Source organism: Cetorhinus maximus, chromosome 17 (assembly GCF_964194155.1).
Source record: "Cetorhinus maximus chromosome 17, sCetMax3.hap1.1, whole genome shotgun sequence".
Taxonomy (NCBI): Eukaryota; Metazoa; Chordata; class Chondrichthyes; order Lamniformes; family Cetorhinidae; genus Cetorhinus; species Cetorhinus maximus.
The window spans coordinates 4097739-4118570 of NC_135895.1; the positions used below are offsets into that span (position 1 = coordinate 4097739).

At 45.7% G+C, this 20832-nt stretch overlaps 2 protein-coding genes across 3 annotated transcripts in view; one reads left to right on the plus strand and one right to left on the minus strand.

Annotated features, from left to right (window-relative positions):
- cryz (crystallin, zeta (quinone reductase)) overlaps positions 1-20832 on the minus strand; it is a 1066321-nt gene that overhangs the window by 790456 nt on the left and 255033 nt on the right. The gene's annotated exons all lie outside the window — the stretch shown is intronic.
- The window catches only part of acadm (acyl-CoA dehydrogenase medium chain), a 77917-nt gene that overhangs the window by 51507 nt on the left and 5578 nt on the right, over positions 1-20832 (plus strand). The window contains exons 6-11 of the mRNA XM_078560651.1: positions 692-772; positions 882-1012; positions 9835-9943; positions 10250-10390; positions 11183-11278; positions 14356-14604. Coding sequence (XP_078416777.1) covers positions 692-772; positions 882-1012; positions 9835-9943; positions 10250-10390; positions 11183-11278; positions 14356-14604 — 807 coding nt within the window. The remainder of the gene's footprint in view (positions 1-691; positions 773-881; positions 1013-9834; positions 9944-10249; positions 10391-11182; positions 11279-14355; positions 14605-20832) is intronic.

The window sequence follows — 20832 nt, forward strand, 5'->3', positions numbered from 1 at the left end:
CTATCAGGGGATTAACAGCACACAAGGAGGCCATTCAGTCCATCATGCCACATTAGCTTTTTGGTAGAATTATCCAGCTATCCCTCTTGCTGTTTCTCCATTGCCCTGCATTTTTTTCCCTTTTCAACGAGCTATTCAAATTCTGTTTGGAAGTTACTACTAAATCTGCTTCCATCACCTGTTTGGGCAGCACATTCCAGATCATAAACTCACTAGGCAAAAAAATTCTCCTCATCTCTTCCCTTACCCCCCAATGCCCCCCAGTCTTTTGCTAATTATCTTGCCTCCAAAATCCACCAAGGGCTGCAGGTCCCCCTCCAAGCCACTCACCATCCTGACTTGGAAATATATCGACCATTCCTTGTCACTGGAAAAATCCTGGAACTCCCTCCCTAACAGCACTGTGGGTGAACCCACATCACATGGACTGCAGCGGTTCAAGAAGGCAGCTCCTCACCTTTTGAAGGGATGGGTGATGAATACTGGCTTTGTCAGCGACATTCATATCCTGTGAATGGAAAAAACTAATGTTCTCTGGTTACGGGTGATTAAGAATGAAATGATATTGAGATTTTTTCCAATGGCCTGTTTTCTCCGCTCTGATAGTGACTTTAGTTGGCTCAGCAGCGATTCTGTTTCTTTGATATTGTGGCACCTGCTACCTTTAACTTGTACCCTTTCTTGTTTCAAGCAAATGCCAGTCATTCTTGCAGGCAGTGAGGAACAGCAGAAGAAATACTTGGGACGAATGACTGAGGCTCCACTGATGTGTGTGAGTGTAGTTAAATGAAATGGTTCACAAGATCATTCATTGCAAAAAAAAAAGAAACAAAACACCACAACAAGCAGCTGTACTTAACGGAGCTCTTCTCTCTACTCAGGCATATTGTGTGACAGAACCAGGTGCTGGCTCTGATGTGGCTGGCATCAAGACCAGAGCAGAGAAAAAAGGTGACGAGTACATTATTAACGGTCAGAAAATGTGGATCACGAATGGAGGCAAGGCTGACTGGTATGTTTCTGATACCATTGAGTTCTCCAAATTGTGGTAACTTTCGTCATTATCAAAATCCCAAGATATTCTATAAGTATATCAATGGGAAGAGGATAACCAGGGAAAAGAGTAGGGCCCATTAGGGACCAAGGGGGCAATTTATGACTAGAGCCAGAGGACATCAGTAGAGTGTTGAACGAATACTTCACATCCATCTTCACCCAAGAGAATGAGGATGAAGTTATCGAACCCGGGGAGAGAGACTGCGAGGTTCTTGAGCAAATTGATATAGGGAGTGACAAGGTATTGGAGGTGTTGGCAGGCTTAAACGTGGACAAATCTCCAGATCTGGATGATTTGTGTCCCAGACTGCTGAGGGAGGAGGTTGCAGGAGCTCTGACCCAAATTTTTAATTCCTCTCTGGCCATGGGATAGGTGCCAGAGGACTGAAGCAGCAAATGTGGTTCCACTATTTAAGAAGGGTTGTAGAGATAAGCCAGGGAACTACAGGCCAGTGAGTCTCACGTCAGCGGTAGGGAAACTATTGGAGAAAATTCTGAAGGAGAGAATCTATCTCCACTTGGAGAGGCAGGGTTTGATCAGGGACAGTCAGCATGGCTTTGTCAGAGGGAGGTCATGCCTAACAAATTTGATTGAATTTTTTGAGGAGGTGACCAGGTGAGTAAATGAGGGTAGTGCAGTTGATGCAGTTTATATGGATTTCAGCAAAGCCTTTGACAAGATCCCACATGGGAGACTTATAAAGAAGGCAAACGCAGATGGGATACAGGATAATTTGATAAGGTGGGTTCAAAATTGGCTTAGTTGTAGGAGACAGAGGGTGATGACAGAAGGATGCTTTAGTGACTAGAAGCCAGTGTCCAGTGGCGTACCACAGGGATCTGTGTTGGACCCCCTATTATATCATTTATATAAACGACATAGATGACTATGTGGGGGGTAGGATTAGTAAGATTGCGGACGACACAAAGACTGACTGGGTGGTTAACAGTGAGGTTGAGTGTCATGGGCTACAGGAAGATATAGACGGGATGGTCAAATGGGCAGATAAGTGGCAGATGGAATTTAACCCTGAAAAGTGTGAGGTGATACACTTTGGAAGGAGTAATTTGACAAGGAAGTATTCAATGAACGGCATGACACTAGGAAGATCTGAGGAACAAAGGGATCTTGGCGTGTGTGTCCATAGATCTCTGAAGGCAGAGGGGCATGTTAGTGGGGTGGTGAAAAAGGCATATGGGACACTTGCCTTTATCAATCGAGGCATAGATTAGTAGGGAGATCATGTTGGAGTTGTATAGAACCTTGGTGAGGCCACAGCTGGAGTACTGTGTGCAGTTCTGGTCGCCACATTATAGAAAGGATGCGATTGCACTGGAGAGGGTGCAGAGGAGATTCACCAGGATGTTGCCTGGGAAGAAACATTTAAGTTATGAAGAGAGGTTGGATAGACTTGGGTTGTTTTCATTGGAGCAGAGAAGACTGAGGGGCGACCTGATCGAGGTGTACAAGATTGAGGGGCATGGACAGGGTGGATAGGGAGCAGCTGTTCCCCTTAGTTGAAGGATCAGTCATGAGGGGACACAAGTTCAAGGTGACGGGCAGGAGGTTTAGGGGGGATGTGAGGAAAAACGTTTTTACCCAGAGGGTGGTGACAGTCTGGAATGCACTGCCTGGGAGGGTGGTGGAGGCAGGTTGCCTCACATCCTTTAACAAGTACCTGGATGAGCACTTGGCACATCATAACATTCAAGGCTATGGGCCAATAGCTGGTAAATGGGATTAGGTAGGTAGGTCAGATGTTTCTCACATGTCGGCGCAGACTCGATGGGCCGAAGGGCCTCTTCTGCACTGTGTGATTCTGTGATACCATCATAGAATGATATAGGAGAAGAGGAGGCCATTCAGTCCATCGTGTCTGTGCCAGCTCTTTGAAAGAGCAAGCCAGTTAGCCCCACTGTACCCCTGGTGTTCTCAGTGCCTGCTCCCCCACACCCTTAACCACAGCCTTGCAAATTGTTTCCTTTTCAAATACTTATTCAATTTCCCAAGTTATTTTAGATCTGACAGCATCTGTGGAGAGGGATACAGTTGACGTTTCGAGTCCGTATGACCCTCTCCGCAGATGCTGTCAGACCTGCTGAGTTTTTCCAGGTATTTTTGTTTTTGTTCTAGCTTTCCAGCATCTGCAGTGTTTTGCTTTTATTTTGAATCTGCTTCCGCTTCCCTTTTAGTTGTGAATCTTTGTCTTGAACATACTGAGTGAGCTGGGCTAGAATTCCAGAGATTGATAGACTACTGGACACTCTGGGATTCTGAGTACAGGGCCTAAAGTGGAGTTGAGATAGCAGACCAGCCATGATCTGATTGAATGGAGGAGCAGGCTCAAGGGGCTCCTGCTCATATTTCTTATGTTCTTATTTTGCCAGAACTTGTCTATCAAAGTGACGATTTTCTCCAGAAGATTTTTTTTTCACCGTTAAATTATCACAATAATTGGGTAACTCTCCCACCCCGCCCAACAGAAATATGTACTAATGTATTTAATGCATAAAAATGGAAAGTAACAAGGTTCCCACAGGTACAAAGATATCCAGTATAAACTGTACAGTATTTCCCAGTTTACTAACAGTGTTTAAATTACCAATTACTGTGGGAATGGCACAATCCATCAAGGGACTGAAAGGACACTTGCCATTGAAGCTATTCTCCACTTCTTATCCCAGACCAGAGTCAAAAGCCTGGAATATAATCAAACCCAACTCCAGTATGGTTAGAAATACAGAAATGTAATTGTCTGTGGTGAGTGACAAGTGAGGCTGTTGCCGAGAGAGCGAATTCAAAGAGAAACTTGTACGATTTCTTTCAGACAGTTCCAAAAAAGCTTCTCCTTTGACTCCTAGAAATGTATTATATGGAAATACTTACCTACTTAAGGAAAATAAATGTATAAATTTGTTCCCCTCATATTAAAATTACTTAATCTGCCTCCAAGGGAGGAGGGGATGGCAGTGAATGTGTGTTCTCCTTTGCTCCATCTATCTGTCTTGATCACTCTCTCCTCCATTTCTTTAGCTATCTTTCTTTATCTCGCTGTTCCACTGTCTATCCCTCTGCATGTTTGTTCCATCACCCTCCTCTCCTCCTCTTTTTTTTCCCCCAACCCCCACCGCCCCACCAGTCTCTCAATTGCCCCCTCTTGGCCTTTCCCTGCTCCCTCCCCATTCGCTCTCTCCCCACTCACCTCTCTTCCCTTTTCCCTCTCTCCTCTTTCCCTCCTCTCTATCCTCTCCCTCCCTTCTTGTTCTCTTTCCCTCTCTTCCTTTTCAGCCCACAGCTGCTATAATGTCAGAGAGGCAGTACTGAGGGAGTGCTGCACTGGTGGAGGTGCTGTCTTTCAGATTAGATGCTGATGCAACGGTGAACGCAAGAGATCCCACAGCATTATCTTGAACAAGAGTAGTGGAGTCTATCCCTGAATCCACATCACTTTAAAAAACACAGATTATCTATTGTTCCTTCATTTCTGTTTGTGGGAACTGGCTGTCTGCAAATTGACTACCATGTTTCCTACATTACAAAAGTGGCTACACTTTAAAAATTGTTTTTTGGCTGTAAGGTGCTTTGGGGCATCCTGAATTCGAGAGAGGCGCTATGCAAATGCAAGTTTTTTTTAATGAGACACAGCTTCTAGGCCACCAACTCCCATCACAGTTTTGGTTTGTCTCTAATCATCTGCAACTTGGAAACGCCACCTTCGAGTTTATTTCATAGAATCATGAACATAGAGACCATTCGGCCCATCGTGCCTGTGCTGGCTCTTTGAAAGGGCTGTTCAGTTAGCCCAAGACATCACAAACGCTACAGAGGAGTCTTACCAGGGTGCTTTCAGGGATGAGGGACTTCAGAGATGAGGAGAAATTGAAGAAGTTAGGGCTATTCTCCTTGAATCGGGGAAGATTAAGAGGTGACCCCATAGAGGTTTCCAACATGAGAGGTTTTGATAGAGTAACTAAGGAAAACTTGTTCCCATTGGTGAGTAAGTAACCAGCGGTCATAGATTTAAAACAAGAAGCTAAAAGCTACTGTGGATGCTGGAAATCCAAAACAAAAACAGAATTACCTGGAAAAACTCAGCAGGTCTGGCAGCATCAGCGAAGAAGAAATCAGTTAACGTTTCGAGCCTTCATGGCCCTTCGGCAGAACTGAAGCATAGTTAGGAGAAGGGAGAAATATAAACTGGTTTAAGGTGGGGTGGGGGGGGTGGGTGGTGGGGAGAGAGAAGTTGAGGGTGTGGTGATTGTGGAGATAAGCAGTGATAGGAGCAGATAATCAAAAGACGTCACAGACAAAAGGATCAAAGAGGTGTTGAAGGTGGTGATATTTGTCTAAGAAAAGTGCTAATTAAGAATGGAAGACAGGATACTCAAAGTACAGCTCTAGTGGGGGTGGGGTGGACAGACTAACAAGGTTTTAGTTTTAGATTTAAAAATAATGGAAATAGGTGGGGAAAGAAGAATCTATATAAATTATTGAAAAAAAAAGGGGGGGATGGTGGGGGGGGAGAACGGGGTGGGGATGGGGGGAGGGGGAGTTTAAGATCTAAAGTTGTTGAATTCAATATTCAGCCCGGAAGGCTGTAAAGTGCCTAGTTGGAAGATGAGGTGCTGTTCCTCCAGTTTGCGTTGGGCTTCACTGGAACAATGCAGCAAGCCAAGGACAGACATGTGGGCAAGAGAACAGGGTGGAGTGTTAAAATGGCAAGCGACAGGGAGGTTTGGGTCTTTCTTGCGGACAGACCGCAGGTGTTCCGCAAAACGGTCGCCCAGTTTGCGTTTGGTCTCTCCAATGTAGAGGAGACCGCATTGGGAGCAACGAATGCAGTAGACTAAGTTAGGGGAAATGCAAGTGAAATGCTGCTTCACTTGAAAGGAGTGTTTGGGCCCTTGGACGGTGAGGAGAGAGGAAGTGAAGGGGCAGGTGTTGCGTCTTCTGCGTGGGCATGGGGAGGTGCCATAGTGGGGGTTGAGGAGTAGGGGGTGATGGAGGAGTGGACCAGGGTGTCCCGAAGGGAACGATCCCTACGGAATGCCGTCAGAGGGGGTGAAGGGAAGATGTGTTTGGTGGTGGCATCATGCTGGAGTTGGCAGAAATGGCGGAGGATGATCCTTTGAATGCGGAGGCTGGTGGGGTGATAAGTGAGGACAAGGGGGACCCTATCATGTTTCTGGGAAGGAGGAGAAGGCGTGAGGGAGGATGCGCGGGATATGGGCCGGATACAGTTGAGGGCCATTAGGCGTCTCAATTTCTCTGCTCCTCTCACCCATTCTAATCTGTCTCTCTCTGAACTCACTGCACTCCGTTCTCTCAGGTCCAACCCCAACATTGTCATCAAACCCGCTGACAAGGGTGGTACTGTTGTTGTCTGGCGCATTGACCTCTACCTCGCGGAGGCTGAGCGTCAACTCGCAGACATTTCCTCCTACGTCTCCCTGGACCATGACCCCACCACAGAACATCAAGCCATTGTTTCCAGGACTGTCACTGACCTCATCTCCTCTGGAGATCTTCCTCCCACAGCTTCCAACTTGATAGTCGCCCAACCTCGGACGGCCCGCTTCTACCTCCTACCCAAAATCCACAAACAGAACTGTCCTGGCAGACCGATCGTGTCAGCCTGTTCCTGCCCCACGGAACTCATTTCTCGTTATCTTGACTCTCTTCTCTCTCCCCTTGTCCAGTCCCTTCCCACCTACATCCGTGATTCCTCTGACACCTTACGTCACATCAACAATTTCCAGTTCCCTGGCCCCAACCGCTTCCCCTTCACCATGGATGTCCAATCCCTCTACACCTCCATCCCCCACCAGGATGGTCTGAGGGCCATTAGCTTCTTCGTTGAACAGAGGCCCCAACAATCCCCATCCACCACTACTCTCCTCCGTCTGGCTGAACTTGTTCTCACACTGAACAATTTCTCCTTTAACTCCTCTCACTTCCTCCAAATAAAAGGTGTGGCTATGGGTACCCGCATGGGCCCCAGTTATGCCTGTCTCTTTATGGGGTATGTGGAACATTCCTTGTTCCAGTCCTACTCCGGCCCCCTCCCACAACTCTTTCTCCGGTACATCGATGATTACTTCGGTGCTGCTTCATGCTCTCGTCGGGACCTGGAAAAATTTGTTAATTTTGCTTCCAATCTCCACCCCTCCATCATTTTCACATGGTCCATCTCTGACACTTCTCTTCCTTTCCTTGACCTCTCTGTCTCAATTTCTGATGATAGACTGTCCACCAATATCCATTACAAGCCTACCGACTCCCACAGCTACCTCGACTACAGCTCCTCACACCCCGCTTCCTGTAAAGACTCCATGCCATTCTCTCACTTCCTTCGCCTCCGTCGCATCTGTTCTGATGACGCTACCTTCAAAAACAGCTCCTCTGACATGTCCTCCTTCCTTAACCGAGGTTTTCCATCCACGGTCGTTGACAGGGCCCTCAACCGTGTCCGGCCCATATCCCGCGCATCCTCCCTCATGCCTTCTCCTCCTTCCCAGAAACATGATAGGGTCCCCCTTGTCCTCACTTATCACCCCACCAGCCTCCGCATTCAAAGGATCATCCTCCGCCATTTCCGCCAACTCCAGCATGATGCCACCACCAAACACATCTTCCCTTCACCCCCCCTGACGGCATTCCGTAGGGATCGTTCCCTCCGGGACACCCTGGTCCACTCCTCCATCACCCCCTACTCCTCAACCCCCACTTATGGCACCTCCCCATGCCCACGCAGAAGACGCAACACCTGCCCCTTCACTTCCTCTCTCCTCACCGTCCAAGGGCCCAAACACTCCTTTCAAGTGAAGCAGCATTTCACTTGCATTTCCCCTAACTTAGTCTACTGCATTCGTTGCTCCCAATGCGGTCTCCTCTACATTGGAGAGACCAAACGCAAACCGGGCGACCGTTTTGCGGAACACCTGCGGTCTGTCCGCAAGAAAGACCCAAACCTCCCTGTCGCTTGCCATTTTAACACTCCACCCTGTTCTCTTGCCCACATGTCTGTCCTTGGCTTGCTGCATTGTTCCAGTGAAGCCCAACGCAAACTGGAGGAACAGCACCTCATCTTCCGACTAGGCACTTTACAGCCTTCCAGGCTGAATATTGAATTCAACAACTTTAGATCTTAAACTCCCCCTCCCCCCATCCCCACCCCGTTTCTCTCCCCCCTGCCCCTTTTTTTTCAATAATTTATATAGATTCTTCTTTCCCCACCTATTTCCATTATTTTTAAATCTAAAACTAAAACCTTGTTAGTCTGTCCACCCCACCCCCACTAGAGCTGTACTTTGAGTATCCTGTCTTCCATTCTTAATTAGCACTTTTCTTAGACAAATATCACCACCTTCAACACCTCTTTGATCCTTTTGTCTGCGACATCTTTTGATTAACTGCTCCTATCACTGCTTATCTCCACAATCACCACACCCTCAACTTCTCTCTCCCCCCTGCCCCCCCCACCCCCCACCTTAAACCAGTTTATATTTCTCCCTTCTCCTAACTATGCTTCAGTTCTGCCGAAGGGCCATGAAGGCTCGAAACGTTAACTGATTTCTTCTCCACCGATGCTGCCAGACCTGCTGAGTTTTTCCAGGTAATTCTGTTTTTGTCATAGATTTAAAGTCATTGGGAAAAGTACTAGAGAGAGAGGAGGAGAAATGTTACACAATTGCTGGGATCTGGAACACTACCTGGGAAGGTGGTGGAAGCTGATTCTAAAAGTAATTTAAAAGGGAGTTGGGCAGATACTTGGAGTGGAACAATAGCAGGGATGTGGGACTAAGCACAACTGGTCTTTCCAAGAGTCAGTACAGGCATGATGGGCTGAATGGCCTCCTTCTGTGATGCAAGTTTTTATGAGTCCCACTCCACTGATCTTACCCATATCCCTGTAAATTTCTGTTCAAGTATTTACCCAATTCCCTTATTAAAGTTCCTATTGAGTCTGCTTCCCCCACCCTTTCAGGCAGCACTTTCCAGATCACCAGAAAACACTGCGTTTAAAAAAAAAAATCCCAATTCCTCTTATGGCTCTTTTGTCAGCTAAATCAGTGTCCTCTGGTTACTGACCCTTCTGCCAACGGAAATAATTCCTCCTTATTTATTCTTATGAAAGCCCTTCATGATTTTGAACACCTCTATTAATAATCCCCTTAACCTTCTCTGCTCTAAGGGGAACAATTCCAGCTTCTCCAGGCTCTCCACATCAATTGAAGTCCCTCATCCCTGGAATTATGCTAGAGATTCTAGTAAATCTTCTCTGCACCCTCGCCGAGGCTTTGATACCCTTCCTTAAAGTGTGGAGCCCAGAATTGAACATAAAACCCCAGCTGGGGCCTAACCAGTGATTTAAAAATGTTTAAATTTCTGGGATAACTTTAAAGAGAGTTAATGGGGCCCCAAATTAAACCACAGCCTGTATTTACAATTATAACATCAAATAGTCTATTTGGGAGCTTGTAGGTTGGCATCACCCAGTTGGAAGTGGGTGGAGGTAGCTGGTAGCACGGGGATCCAGGGACAAGTGAACAATCTGAGGCTGAGCCATCGCAAGGATCATTGCTGCATCTCTTAGCAACTGGCTGAGGAGAGGATTGACTGGGGCCTAAAGCAGGCGCTAGGTGTCCTGTAGCATTTGGGAGACCAAAAAAAGGAAAAATACATTTCATAACTGAGGAAAATAACTTGATGAAAAATTGTAAGTTGATAATTTTTTGCAAGTGGACAGTAACTTTTAAACATTTGTTTCACTCGAGGTATTTTCTCCTGGCCCGGTCGAATCCAGATCCCAAAGCCTCTGCAGGCAAGGCCTTCACTGGGCTCATTGTAGACGCTGACTCCCCTGGAATCCAGATTGGAAGAAAGGTATTCGGTTAAATTTGGCGCATGCTCTTATGCAGTGACATTTTAATAATCTTGTTGCATGACCTGAGCTGTGTAATTGGTGGGTGTGTGTATACGTAGATCAATCACAAGCCAGGATTGAATGATGAGGCCTTTCAACACCTTTGAACTCATCCTTCCAGAATTCTAAACCTCTACCATCCTCCCATTTCACCCCTTGTCCATTTCATTAACAATTTTAAATATTGACAGAGAAACGTGGCCATAAATTGGGACAATAGAAAATTCGAACCTTTTTTAATCATGATGTATATGTTGTTGAGCTAGGAGATGAACATGGGTCAGCGGTGCTCAGATACTAGAGGTATTGTCTTTGAAGATGTGCGAGTGCCCAAGGAAAATGTCCTCGTTGGAGAGGGCGCTGGCTTCAAAATTGCAATGGGAGCATTCGATAAAACCAGACCACCGGTGAGTGAAGTTTACTGCTGAGTTTAATTTTTGGGGTATTGGGGTGGGTCATTTGAGGACATGTTTGACACTTTGACAGAGCTATTGTGTGAAGCTTTGTCTATTGGGTTGAATCGTTGTTGGAGCAAGGTCACCACTTATGTATGATGGGAGTATCAGCCTAATTCTGAAGCAAAGATTCTTATGCGCAATATGAAGATCCCCACACTGTCTATCCATTTTAAAAGTTGCAACATATTTTCGATGATTTGCCCACCTGCTCTTCTTTGAAACTGTGGCTGTGGGGTCTTTTACACCCCCCCCCTTAGATAGCAGATGAGACCTCAGTTTAATGCTCATCCAAAAGCTAGCGCCTTTGTGCTGTACTCCATCAGTACTACATGCTGCAATCGTGCAGCCCTCCCTCAGTACTGCTCCCTCCAACAGTGCAACTTTCGCTCAGTACCACTCCCTCTGACCATGCAACGCTCCCTCATTATCCCCCGCACTGCCAGTGCATGCCTCCTCAATACTGCTCCCTCTGGCAGTGCAGTGCTCCCTCAGTACCGCCCCTTCTGACAGTACGGTACTGCACTGAGGGAGCCTGGATCTTGTGCTCGAGTCCCTGGAGCGTGACTTAAACCCATGATCATTTAATTCAGTGATGAAAGTGCTGCTCATTGAGTCAAACATAGTTAAGATACATGATGACTCACAAAGTGCAATAAATGATGTAGTAATTATTCCCACGGTGCTTGGTATTTAGAGTCTGTTACTGAACTCTGCTTTCTATAAATATGAATGTAATTACAGGTAGCTGCTGGAGCTGTTGGTTTAGGCCAGAGAGCTTTGGATGAAGCTACCAAGTATGCACTGGAAAGGAAAACCTTTGGAAAATTACTTGCAGAGGTAAGGCTAAGAATGACAACAATTCCTCAAATTTAAAATGTTCATCTTTGTGTTCAAATCCATCCATGGCCTTGCCCCTCCCTATCCCTCTAAATTCCTACAGCCCTCTTATTGAGCATCCCCTGATTTTTAATACCTCTACCATTGGTGGCCATGCCTTAAGCTGAAATAAAAGCAGAAAATGCTGGAAAGACTCAGCAACCCTGGCAGCATCTGCGGAGAGAGAAACAGAATTAGCGTTTTGAGTCCGTATGTCTCTTTAAAGCTCTGATTTGATTTGCAAGGGCCCACGGGTGGGGTGATGCGGTGAGAATTCACAGGAGGCCAGAAGCAGCAGAGTGGTGGATGCGACCTGGGGTCAGAAGAGATTGGACGTTGCTTCAGTCTGACAGCTTTTACAGTCGTTCCTTTCCGGGCTCCAAACCACCAGTTACCATTGAATTCAGCTGAGCAATTCACCAGCCTGAAATTTGAACCCCACGACCTCTGTGTTGTTAGTCTAGTAATATAAATGCTGCATAAGGTTCCCAAACCAAAATGGTCCAAATGTTGTCAGGGATGGAGGAACAGCGATATAGTTCCCAGTCAGGATGGTGTGTGGCTTGAGGAGAACCACCTCAGCCTGAACTGTGTATTGCTCTCTGAAACCCCTCTGCTTTACTCTGCCCCTCTCCCTCAGATTCCCAAACTTCCATCTTTGGTCACTGAGAGCCTTCTCTTAGTTGTTATATTGGCTGTGTTCAGTTGTATTGGTTGGGGATTCACTTGTGTTCCTATATATAGGAGCAAACTGAAACTGTGATTGTTGGGATTGGAGGTAACACATGTCTCTACAAATAAAGGCTTCTAAGTATGGAAAGATTAAGCTCCAGTTCTAACTATCAGCGCCTGAAATAGAACATGTGTGAGCTGTCCTGAGAGATTTGATGCATTAAGATAGCAAGCTGCTGCAATACAGCAGAAGCAAGCCTGGGCTGGTAACTCCATGAGTGTTATTGGTGCTGGCTCTCAGCTCTTCCTGTGCACAGAAATCTCCTTCGACAGTTCTCTACAGATAAGGCTAAAGTGAAATTTGATACAGGTACTCATAATTGTGAGGGATTTTGATAGAATAAATAAGGAGAATCTGTTTCCAGTGGAAGGAGGGTGGGTAACCAGATGGCACCTGTTTAAGATAATTGGCAAAAGATCCAGAGGGGGAGATGAGAATTTTTTTTTTTAAACACAGCAAGTTGTGATCTGGAATGCTGACATTCTGAAAGTGGAACATTTTGCGGGCTGAGGGGAAGGAGCAAGAGAGTTGGACTAATTAGAGATAGCTCTTTCAAAAAGCTGGCACAGGCGCATTAGGCTGAATGGCCTCCTTCTCTGCTGTAGGATCCTCTGACAGAGTTTCTGAAAACATAACTTGACTCATTTTCCTTCAGGGAAGGGATTCTGCTGTCCTTGCCTGGCCTGGGCCTCCAGCTCTCCCAACATGGTTCACCCCCAATGCCCTCTGAAGGATCACTCAGTACGTGAAGCACAGGAGAAGGCCATAGCACATTGTATGAGTGACCTTTGGCACCTTCACCCACATCTTGAGAACAAATATTTAAATCCACTGTAACTGTTACAACTTCTGCAAATGCTAATTTGGTGCGACAAACCAGTCTGTGCCTGAGTCACTGGAGCAGGAATCCCGGGAATGAGAGATTGCAGTTATGTGGAGACACTGGAGAAGCTCAGGTTGTCCTCTTTAGAGCAGAGAAGAGATTTAATAGAGGTGTTCAAAATCATGAAGGATTTTGAGAGAGTAAATAAGGAGAAACTGTTTCCAGTAGCTGGAGGGCCAGTAACCAGCGAAGACCGAGTTAAGGTGGTTGTCAAATGATCCAGAGGGAGATAAAAGCAAAAAACTGCGGGTGCTGGAAATCCGAAACAAAAACAAAAAAACCTGGAAAAACTCAGCAGGTCTGACAGCATTTGTGGAGAGGAACACAGTTAACGTTTCGACTCCGAATGACTCTTCACCAGAACTAAGGAAAAATAGAAAAGAGGTGAAATATAAGCTGGTTTAAGGAGGGGTGGGACAGGTAGAGCTGGATAGAGGGCCAGTGATAGGTGGAGATAACCAAAATATGTCATAGATAAAAAGACAAAGAGATGTTGACAGTGGTGATATTATCTAAGAAATGTGCTAATGGTGACATTAAGGGTAGAAAGCAGGACGAGCAAGGTACAGATAGCCCTAGTGGGGTTGGGGTGGGGTGCAGGGATCGAAATAGGCTAAAAGATAGAGATAAAACAATGGATGGAAATACATTTAAAAATAATGGAAATAGGTGGGAAAAGAAAAATATATATAAATTATTGGAAAAAGGGGGTGGGGATGGAGGAGAGAGTTCATGATCTAAAGTTGTTGAACTCAATATTCAATCCGGAAGGCTGTAAAGTGCCTAGGCGGAAGATAAGGTGCTGTTCCTCCAGTTTGCGTTGAGCTTCACTGGAAGATTGCAGCAGACCAAGGACGGACATGTGGGCATGAGAGCAGGGTGGAATGTTGAAATGGCAAGCGACAGGGAGGTCTGGGTCATGCTTGCGGACAGACCGAAGGTGTTCTGCAAAGTGGTCACCCAGTCTGCGTTTGGTCTCTCCAATGTAGAGGAAACCGCATTGGGAGCAGCGAATGCAGTAGATCCAGAAGGAGAGATGAGAACAGTGCAGCACGTTAAGATCTGGAATGGATTGTCTGAAAGGGCGGTAGAAGCAGATTCAATTGTCACATCCAAAAGGGAATTGGATAAGTACTCGAAGGGGAAAATTTTGCCGGGCTTTGGGCAAAGAGTGGAGAGAGTTCGACTAATTGGGTAATTCTTTCAAAGACCAGGCACAGACACAATGGCCTCCCCATCCTGTAAGATTCTGTAATCCCACAAATGTGGGGCTGGGGAACCTCAACTGTCCCACCTCCTGTCTCACTGTGTCTTATTTCTCTCTTTGTGTGTGTCTGTGTCTGTGTGTGTGTCTGTGTCTGTATGTGTGTGTGTGTGTCTGTGTGTGTGTGTGTGTGTGTGTCTGTGTGTGTGTGTATGTAGCATCAGGCAGTTTCGTTCCTGCTGGCGGAGATGGCTCTGAAGGTGGAATTGGCCCGGCTAAGTTACCAGAGGGCGGCCTGGGAAGTGGACCAAGGGCGGAAGAACACTTACTACGCCTCCATAGCAAAAGCATTTGCTGGCGACATGGCCAATCAGGTTGCCAGTGATGCCGTCCAGATCTTTGGGGGCAATGGGTTCAACAGCGAATATCCTGTGGAGAAGCTGATGAGAGATGCTAAAATCTACCAGGTAAGCAGGACGATGCCCAACCTCTACATTGACTGAAATTACACTGATACTTCAAAGGAGAAAGGGAAAACTTGTGTTTCTATCGTGGCATTCACAACCTCAGGATGCCCCAACGCATTTTACTGATATGAAATACTTCCTTTGATGCGTATTTGTTGTTGTAATGTAGGAAACGTGGCAGCCAATTTGCACACAGCAAGCTCTCATAAGCAGCAATGAGATGATGACCAGATAATCTGCTTTTAAAATGACCTTGGTTAAAGGATGAATATTGGCCACTGAAAGATCGTCAACCTGAAATGTTAACCCTGTTTCTCTCTCAACAGAAACTGCCAGACCAGCTGATTATTTCTAGCATTTTCTGTTCTTGTTTCAGGTTTCCAGCATCCACAGTATTTTCCTTTTATGTCACTGATCACCTGGGGCTGGATTTTACCGTTGGCGAGCGGGGCGTCAGGCCCGCTCGCTGACAGTTGGTGACGTCGGGTGTACGCACCCCATTTAAATTTTCAGGAAGGCGGGGGCGCAGCAAAATCAGCTGTGGGCCCGCCGACCTGCCAATGGCCAATTGAGGCCATTCACAGGATCAATTAAACAATTAAAGGTCCTGCCCGTCCAACCTTAAGGTTGGCGGGTCGGCCAGGATCCGCGGCAGCAACTTGAAAAAACATGAAACCTCATCCAGCGGCGGGATGAGGTTTCATGTCGGGTTTTTAAAATTTTAATAAAGTTTTTATGGAAATTATGAACATGTCCCAACTCGTAACATTGTCACGAGGGGACACGTAAGGGAATTTTTTTTTCTCTATTGTTAACATTTTTAAAAGTAGAGGCGATCTCCCTGAGGCTGCACTTAGCCTCAGGGAGATGAGTGCGCTCTTTCGTGCGCATGCGCGAAAGAGCGCACTCTCGATTTTAGGAATTCCCTCCACCCCCCCGCACAGGGAGCGCATCGCGCTTCTGTGCGAACGTCAGGCTGGGCGGGCCTTAATTGGCCTGCCTGCGCAAAATGGCACCCTGGCCCCGATCGCCCGACTGGCGATCGGGTCCGCGCTCGCCCAACAAACGGAAAATTCAGCCCCTGCTGTTTATTGGGTTTGGAGCTGCATTGTTATATTCTTGAATTTTACAACAAGCTACTGCAAAACCTCAGAATCAGAATGATGCAGCAACAGGAGGCCATTCGGCCCATTGTATCTGTGTTAGCTCATTGAGAAGACTATCTAATTAGTCCCAAGCCCCTGCTCTTTCCCCGTAGCCCTGCAAATTTTTCCTTTTCAAGTCTTTATTCTTATTTCCTTCTGAAAGTTACTATTGAATCTGCTTCCACCACCCTTTCAGGCAGCACATTCCAGATCACAGCAACTTGCTGCATCAGCAATTTTTTCATCATCTCACCTCTAGCTCATTAGCCAATTATCTTAAACGTGTGCCCTCTCCTTAGAGACCCTCCTGCCAGTGGAAACAGTTTCTCCTTATTTACATGTCAAACCCCCTCATGATTTTGAACTATCGCTGGCTGAAGGGGAACAACCCCAGCCTATAACAAAATAGGAGCAGCAGCAAGCCACTTGGCCCTTTAAGCCTGCTGTGCCATGCAGTAAAGTGAGGACTGATCTTCCACCTCATCTCTACATTCCTGTATGATTCCCATATCCCTTGGCATTCAAACATCTGTTGGTCTTGAATATACTCATTCATAGCTCTCTGGCGTAGAGTATTGCAAAGATTCAGAACCCTCCTCATTTCTCCTCATCCCTGTCCTAAATGGCTGACCACCTATAGGCCTAGTCTATTAAATCTCTCCTCATTGGACAATCACCTCAATCCCAGGAATTAATCTAATTCTTCATTGCACTCCTCTCAGGCAAGTATGTCCTTGCCTGGGTAAGGAGACCAAAACTGTAGAGATATTCCATTTGTGGCCTCACCAGAGCCCCTTGTAATTTTAGTAAGACTTATTTATTCTTATATTCCAATACCTTTGTAACTAAGGCTCACATATGCATTTGCTTTCCTGATTTCTTGCTGTTCCTTCATGTTAACTTTGTGATTCCTGTTCAAGAACACCCAGGTCCCTCTGAATTCCAACATTTACTAATCTTTCACTATTTAAAAAAGATTCTGCTTTTCTATTTTTCCTACTATAGTAGATAATCACAGTACCCCTTATTATACTCTGTTTTAGTCATGGCTCAGTTGGTGGGCCTGAGGGTGGAGTCTTGCTGCCCATTGTCCCACACAGGCCCAGAGGAGCTAAGTCTAAGTAAGTCAGTTGCTAACACTCTCACCTTTGAGCCACAAGGTCCCGAGTTCATGTCCCGCTCCAGGATTTGGACACAAGAATCAAAGCTGACATTCCAGTGCAGTACAGAGGGAGTGCTGCACTGTCGGTGGTGCCACCTTTCGGATCAGATGTTAACTGAGAAACCACCTGCCCTCTCCTGTGGATGTAAAAGATCCTATGACATTATTTGAAGAAGAGCAGTGGCTTTATCCCTGGTGTCCTGGCCAATCCCTCAGTCAACATCATAAAAACAGATTATCTGATCATTAAAACATTGCTGTTTGTGTGAGCTTGCTATGTGCAAAATGGCTGCCGCGTTTCCTACATTACAACCCTGACTACACTTCAAAGGTGCTTCGTTGGCTGTAAAATGCTTTGAGATGTGTAAATGCAAGTCTGTCTTTTTTTTTTACCATGTTTGCCCACTGACTTAACCTTATCCCTTTGCAGCCCCTTTACACCCTCCTCACAGCTTACTTTACCACTTAACTCTGTATCATTAACAAACTTGGATACATTGCACTTGGTCCTCTCATCTAAATCATTAATGATCATCATCAGTTCTCTGCCCGAAGGCAGGCCTGACCCACAGCACCGCGATCTCCACCACGGGGTGGGGCAAGGCAGGTCCCGAATCCACCACAGCCGGTACAGGGACCGAACTCCAAGCTGTTGGGCACTAACCTGGTCTAAACAGGCCATCCAGCCACCCAGGTCCCCATGGAATCCAAGTTACTGTGGCAATTTGCATGTTGTAGTCTGGAGCTATGGATAGTGATAGTAGGGGCTCCAACATTCTTTCCATCACATTGCTGATTGGGAATCTCTCCCACACTTACCACCTGTCATTGGTGTGTGTTGGAAGGATTTAAAAGTCAATACTCAACCTCTGTGGCCATGTTATGAGCACATCTTCCTCAGCAATCAGGTCTTGGAATGGGACTTAAACTTGGAGCTTCGCACTCAGAGGCAGGGACGCTACCCACTGTGTCTCTCAACCTCCTAAATCATTGATATAGATTGTAAATAGCTGAGGACCAAGCACTGACCTTTGCAGTATGCCACTAGTCAACCCAAAAATGACCCATTCCTTCTTACTTTCTGTTTTCTGTTCATTAAACAGTCCTCCATGCATGCTAAAGTATTACCCTAATCCCATGAGCACTACTTTTGTATAATAACCTCTTGTGTGGCACCTTATTGAGTGCTTTTTGAAAACAACATCAAGGAGACTAACACTGGGAATGTCAACCTTGATTTTTGTGTTCAAGTCCTGGAGTGGGACTTGAACCTAGAACCTTGTGACTCAGAGAAGAGAGTGCTACTCACTGAGCCATGGCTGACACATAGAATATAATATGGGGATTAGAAAATGTTGGTATTCAGAGGGACCAAGGTGCCCTTGAACACAAAACATGTACAAGAGCAGCAGACACATGGGAACACCATCACCTAGAAGCACCCCTCCAAACCATTCACCATCCTGATTTGGAAATATATCGCTGTTCCTTCACTGTCGCTGGGTCAAAATCCTGGAACTCCCTCCCTAATAGCACTGTGGATGTACCTACACCACATGGACTGCAGCGGTTCAAGAAGGCAGCTCACCACCACCTTAAAAGTTCCCCCTTATCTATCCTGCTGGTCATAACCTCAAAAAACTTAGATTTGTCAAACACAGTTTCAGTTTCTTAAATTTCCTAGTAATATGATTTTCTAAGTGCCCTGTTACTGTGTCCCTAATAATAGTCTAACATTTTCCCCACTACTAACGTCTGGCTAACAGGCCTATCATTCTGTTTTCTCTCTCCCTTCTTGCTTGAATAGCATGGTTACCTTCCAATCCATGAACATGGTTCTAGAATCTTAAGCAATGCATCTATTATCTCTGTAGGTGCTATTTCTACACTCTAGAATGTAGGCCCTCAACTCCAGGGGATTTGTCAACTTTTAGTCTCATTAATTCCTCCAGTTCTTTATCTTTAGCCATACTAATTTCTTTACATTCCACATTCTCGTTTGACCCTCGGTTCCCCACTATGTCCAGAATGTTTTTTTTGGTCTTGTACCTTGAAGGCAGATACAAGGCATTTGTTCTGACCTTTCCTTATTCCCCATTATAATTCCCCCAGTCTTTGTCTCCATTGGAGCCACGTTTACTTTCAATAATCTCTCCCGGTTTACATACCTATCGAATCTTTTACAGTCTGTTTTTATGTCTCTCGTTAGTCTGCCCTCATGCTTTATTTTCTCTTTCATTATCAATCTCTTGGTCACCCTTCATTGAATTCTAAAACTCTCCCAAACTTCAGGTTGACATTTTTTTGCCGACATTATTAAGCCTCTGCCTATCTTTAACTTCTCTTGTTAGCCATGGTTGGATCACTATTCCCACTGGGTTTTTGTTCCTTAAGGGAATGTATATTTATTGCAAACTATAAATTCATTCATTAAATGGTTGCCACTGCTTATGTACCATAATGTCTTTTAATGTGATTTCCCAGTCCACCTTGGCTAACTCACCCCTTTTCCCTATGTCACTTGCTTTGTTCAGATTTAAAACCCTAATTTTGGGCTTAACTATATCACTCTCAAATTCAATATAACATCTTTTCACATGATGATCAATCTTCCTGAGAGGGTCCTTTACGACAAGGTTGTTAGTTAACCCTGTCTCACTGCACAATGCTAAATACAAAATAGCCTGCTTCCTAATTGGTTCCTCAACATTCTGCTCCAGCAATCTACCCTGAATACATTCTGTAAACTTGTCCTCCACACTATTATTGCAAATTTGGTTTGCCTAACCCGTATAAACATTAGAGTCTGCATGACTGCTCTATTCTCCTGTTACATCTGCCTCTAATTTCCTGATTTACACTCTGCCCTACTCTACCACTACTCTTAGGGGACCTGTAAACAATTCCTGCCAATGTTTTTTAGCTCAGAAAATCAAATAGAGTCAGTTTGGATGGAGCTAAGATTATTTTTCTTTACTGTCTTTATCCCATTCTCTATTATCAGCACAACCACCCTTCCTTTTCCATTTTGACTATCTTTTATCAAAGTTAAATATCCTGTAATACTGCAACAAGCACACAACACAACCTTTGGAACTCCTGGTTGTGGCTGCAGTGAACAATGTCTATCCCTCTGTCGCCTAACACTGAAACATTGCTATTTGCTGCCATGCTTCAGTGGCCTCCTGTACCACCTTCCAGACTTTGCCCTCACCTTCACAAGCAGCCAGAACTTTGTACCTAAACAAAAACAGAATTACCTGGAAAAACTCAGCAGGTCTGGCAGCATCGGTGGAGAAGAAATCAGTTAACGTTTCGAGTCCTCATGACCCTTCGGCAGAACGCTTTTAGCTTTTTGTTTTTAGAACTTTGTACCTGTTGGATAAGGGAAAAGGTTGAGGCTCCTGCACTAATGTACCTGTGGTTCCTCCAGCTGCCTGACACACAGTCACGCCCTCCTGTCCCTGATCACTAACCAGACCAGTACCACTACTTAACCTAAGGGATATGACTGCCTGCTGGATCATAGTGTTCAGGTAAATCTCCCCTCCCTGGTACCCAATGATGTCTGCATTTCAGAGTCCAGCTCATTGAGAGCAGTGTGCAAAAGGAGGACCCTACACAGGCAGTCAGCAGCACCTAGAGGAGAGTGCGAGAGGACCCCCCCCACCCCCCCACCCCGCACTCCCCGAGCCAAGCAGTCAGCAGCACCTAGAGGAGATTGTGAGAGGAGGACCTGTTTCTACCTGTCAGAGTTGAAGTGTGACTTCAAAGGAAAACAGGGAGGTGATTGGTGGGTAGCTCTTCCATGTCTCTTTTGATTGGCCAAATGGTTTAAATCAGGACACGTTATTACAGCTGAAGAGTACGGTTAAGAAATTCACTTTTAAAATCTTTAACATCCAAATTAATTAAATAGAG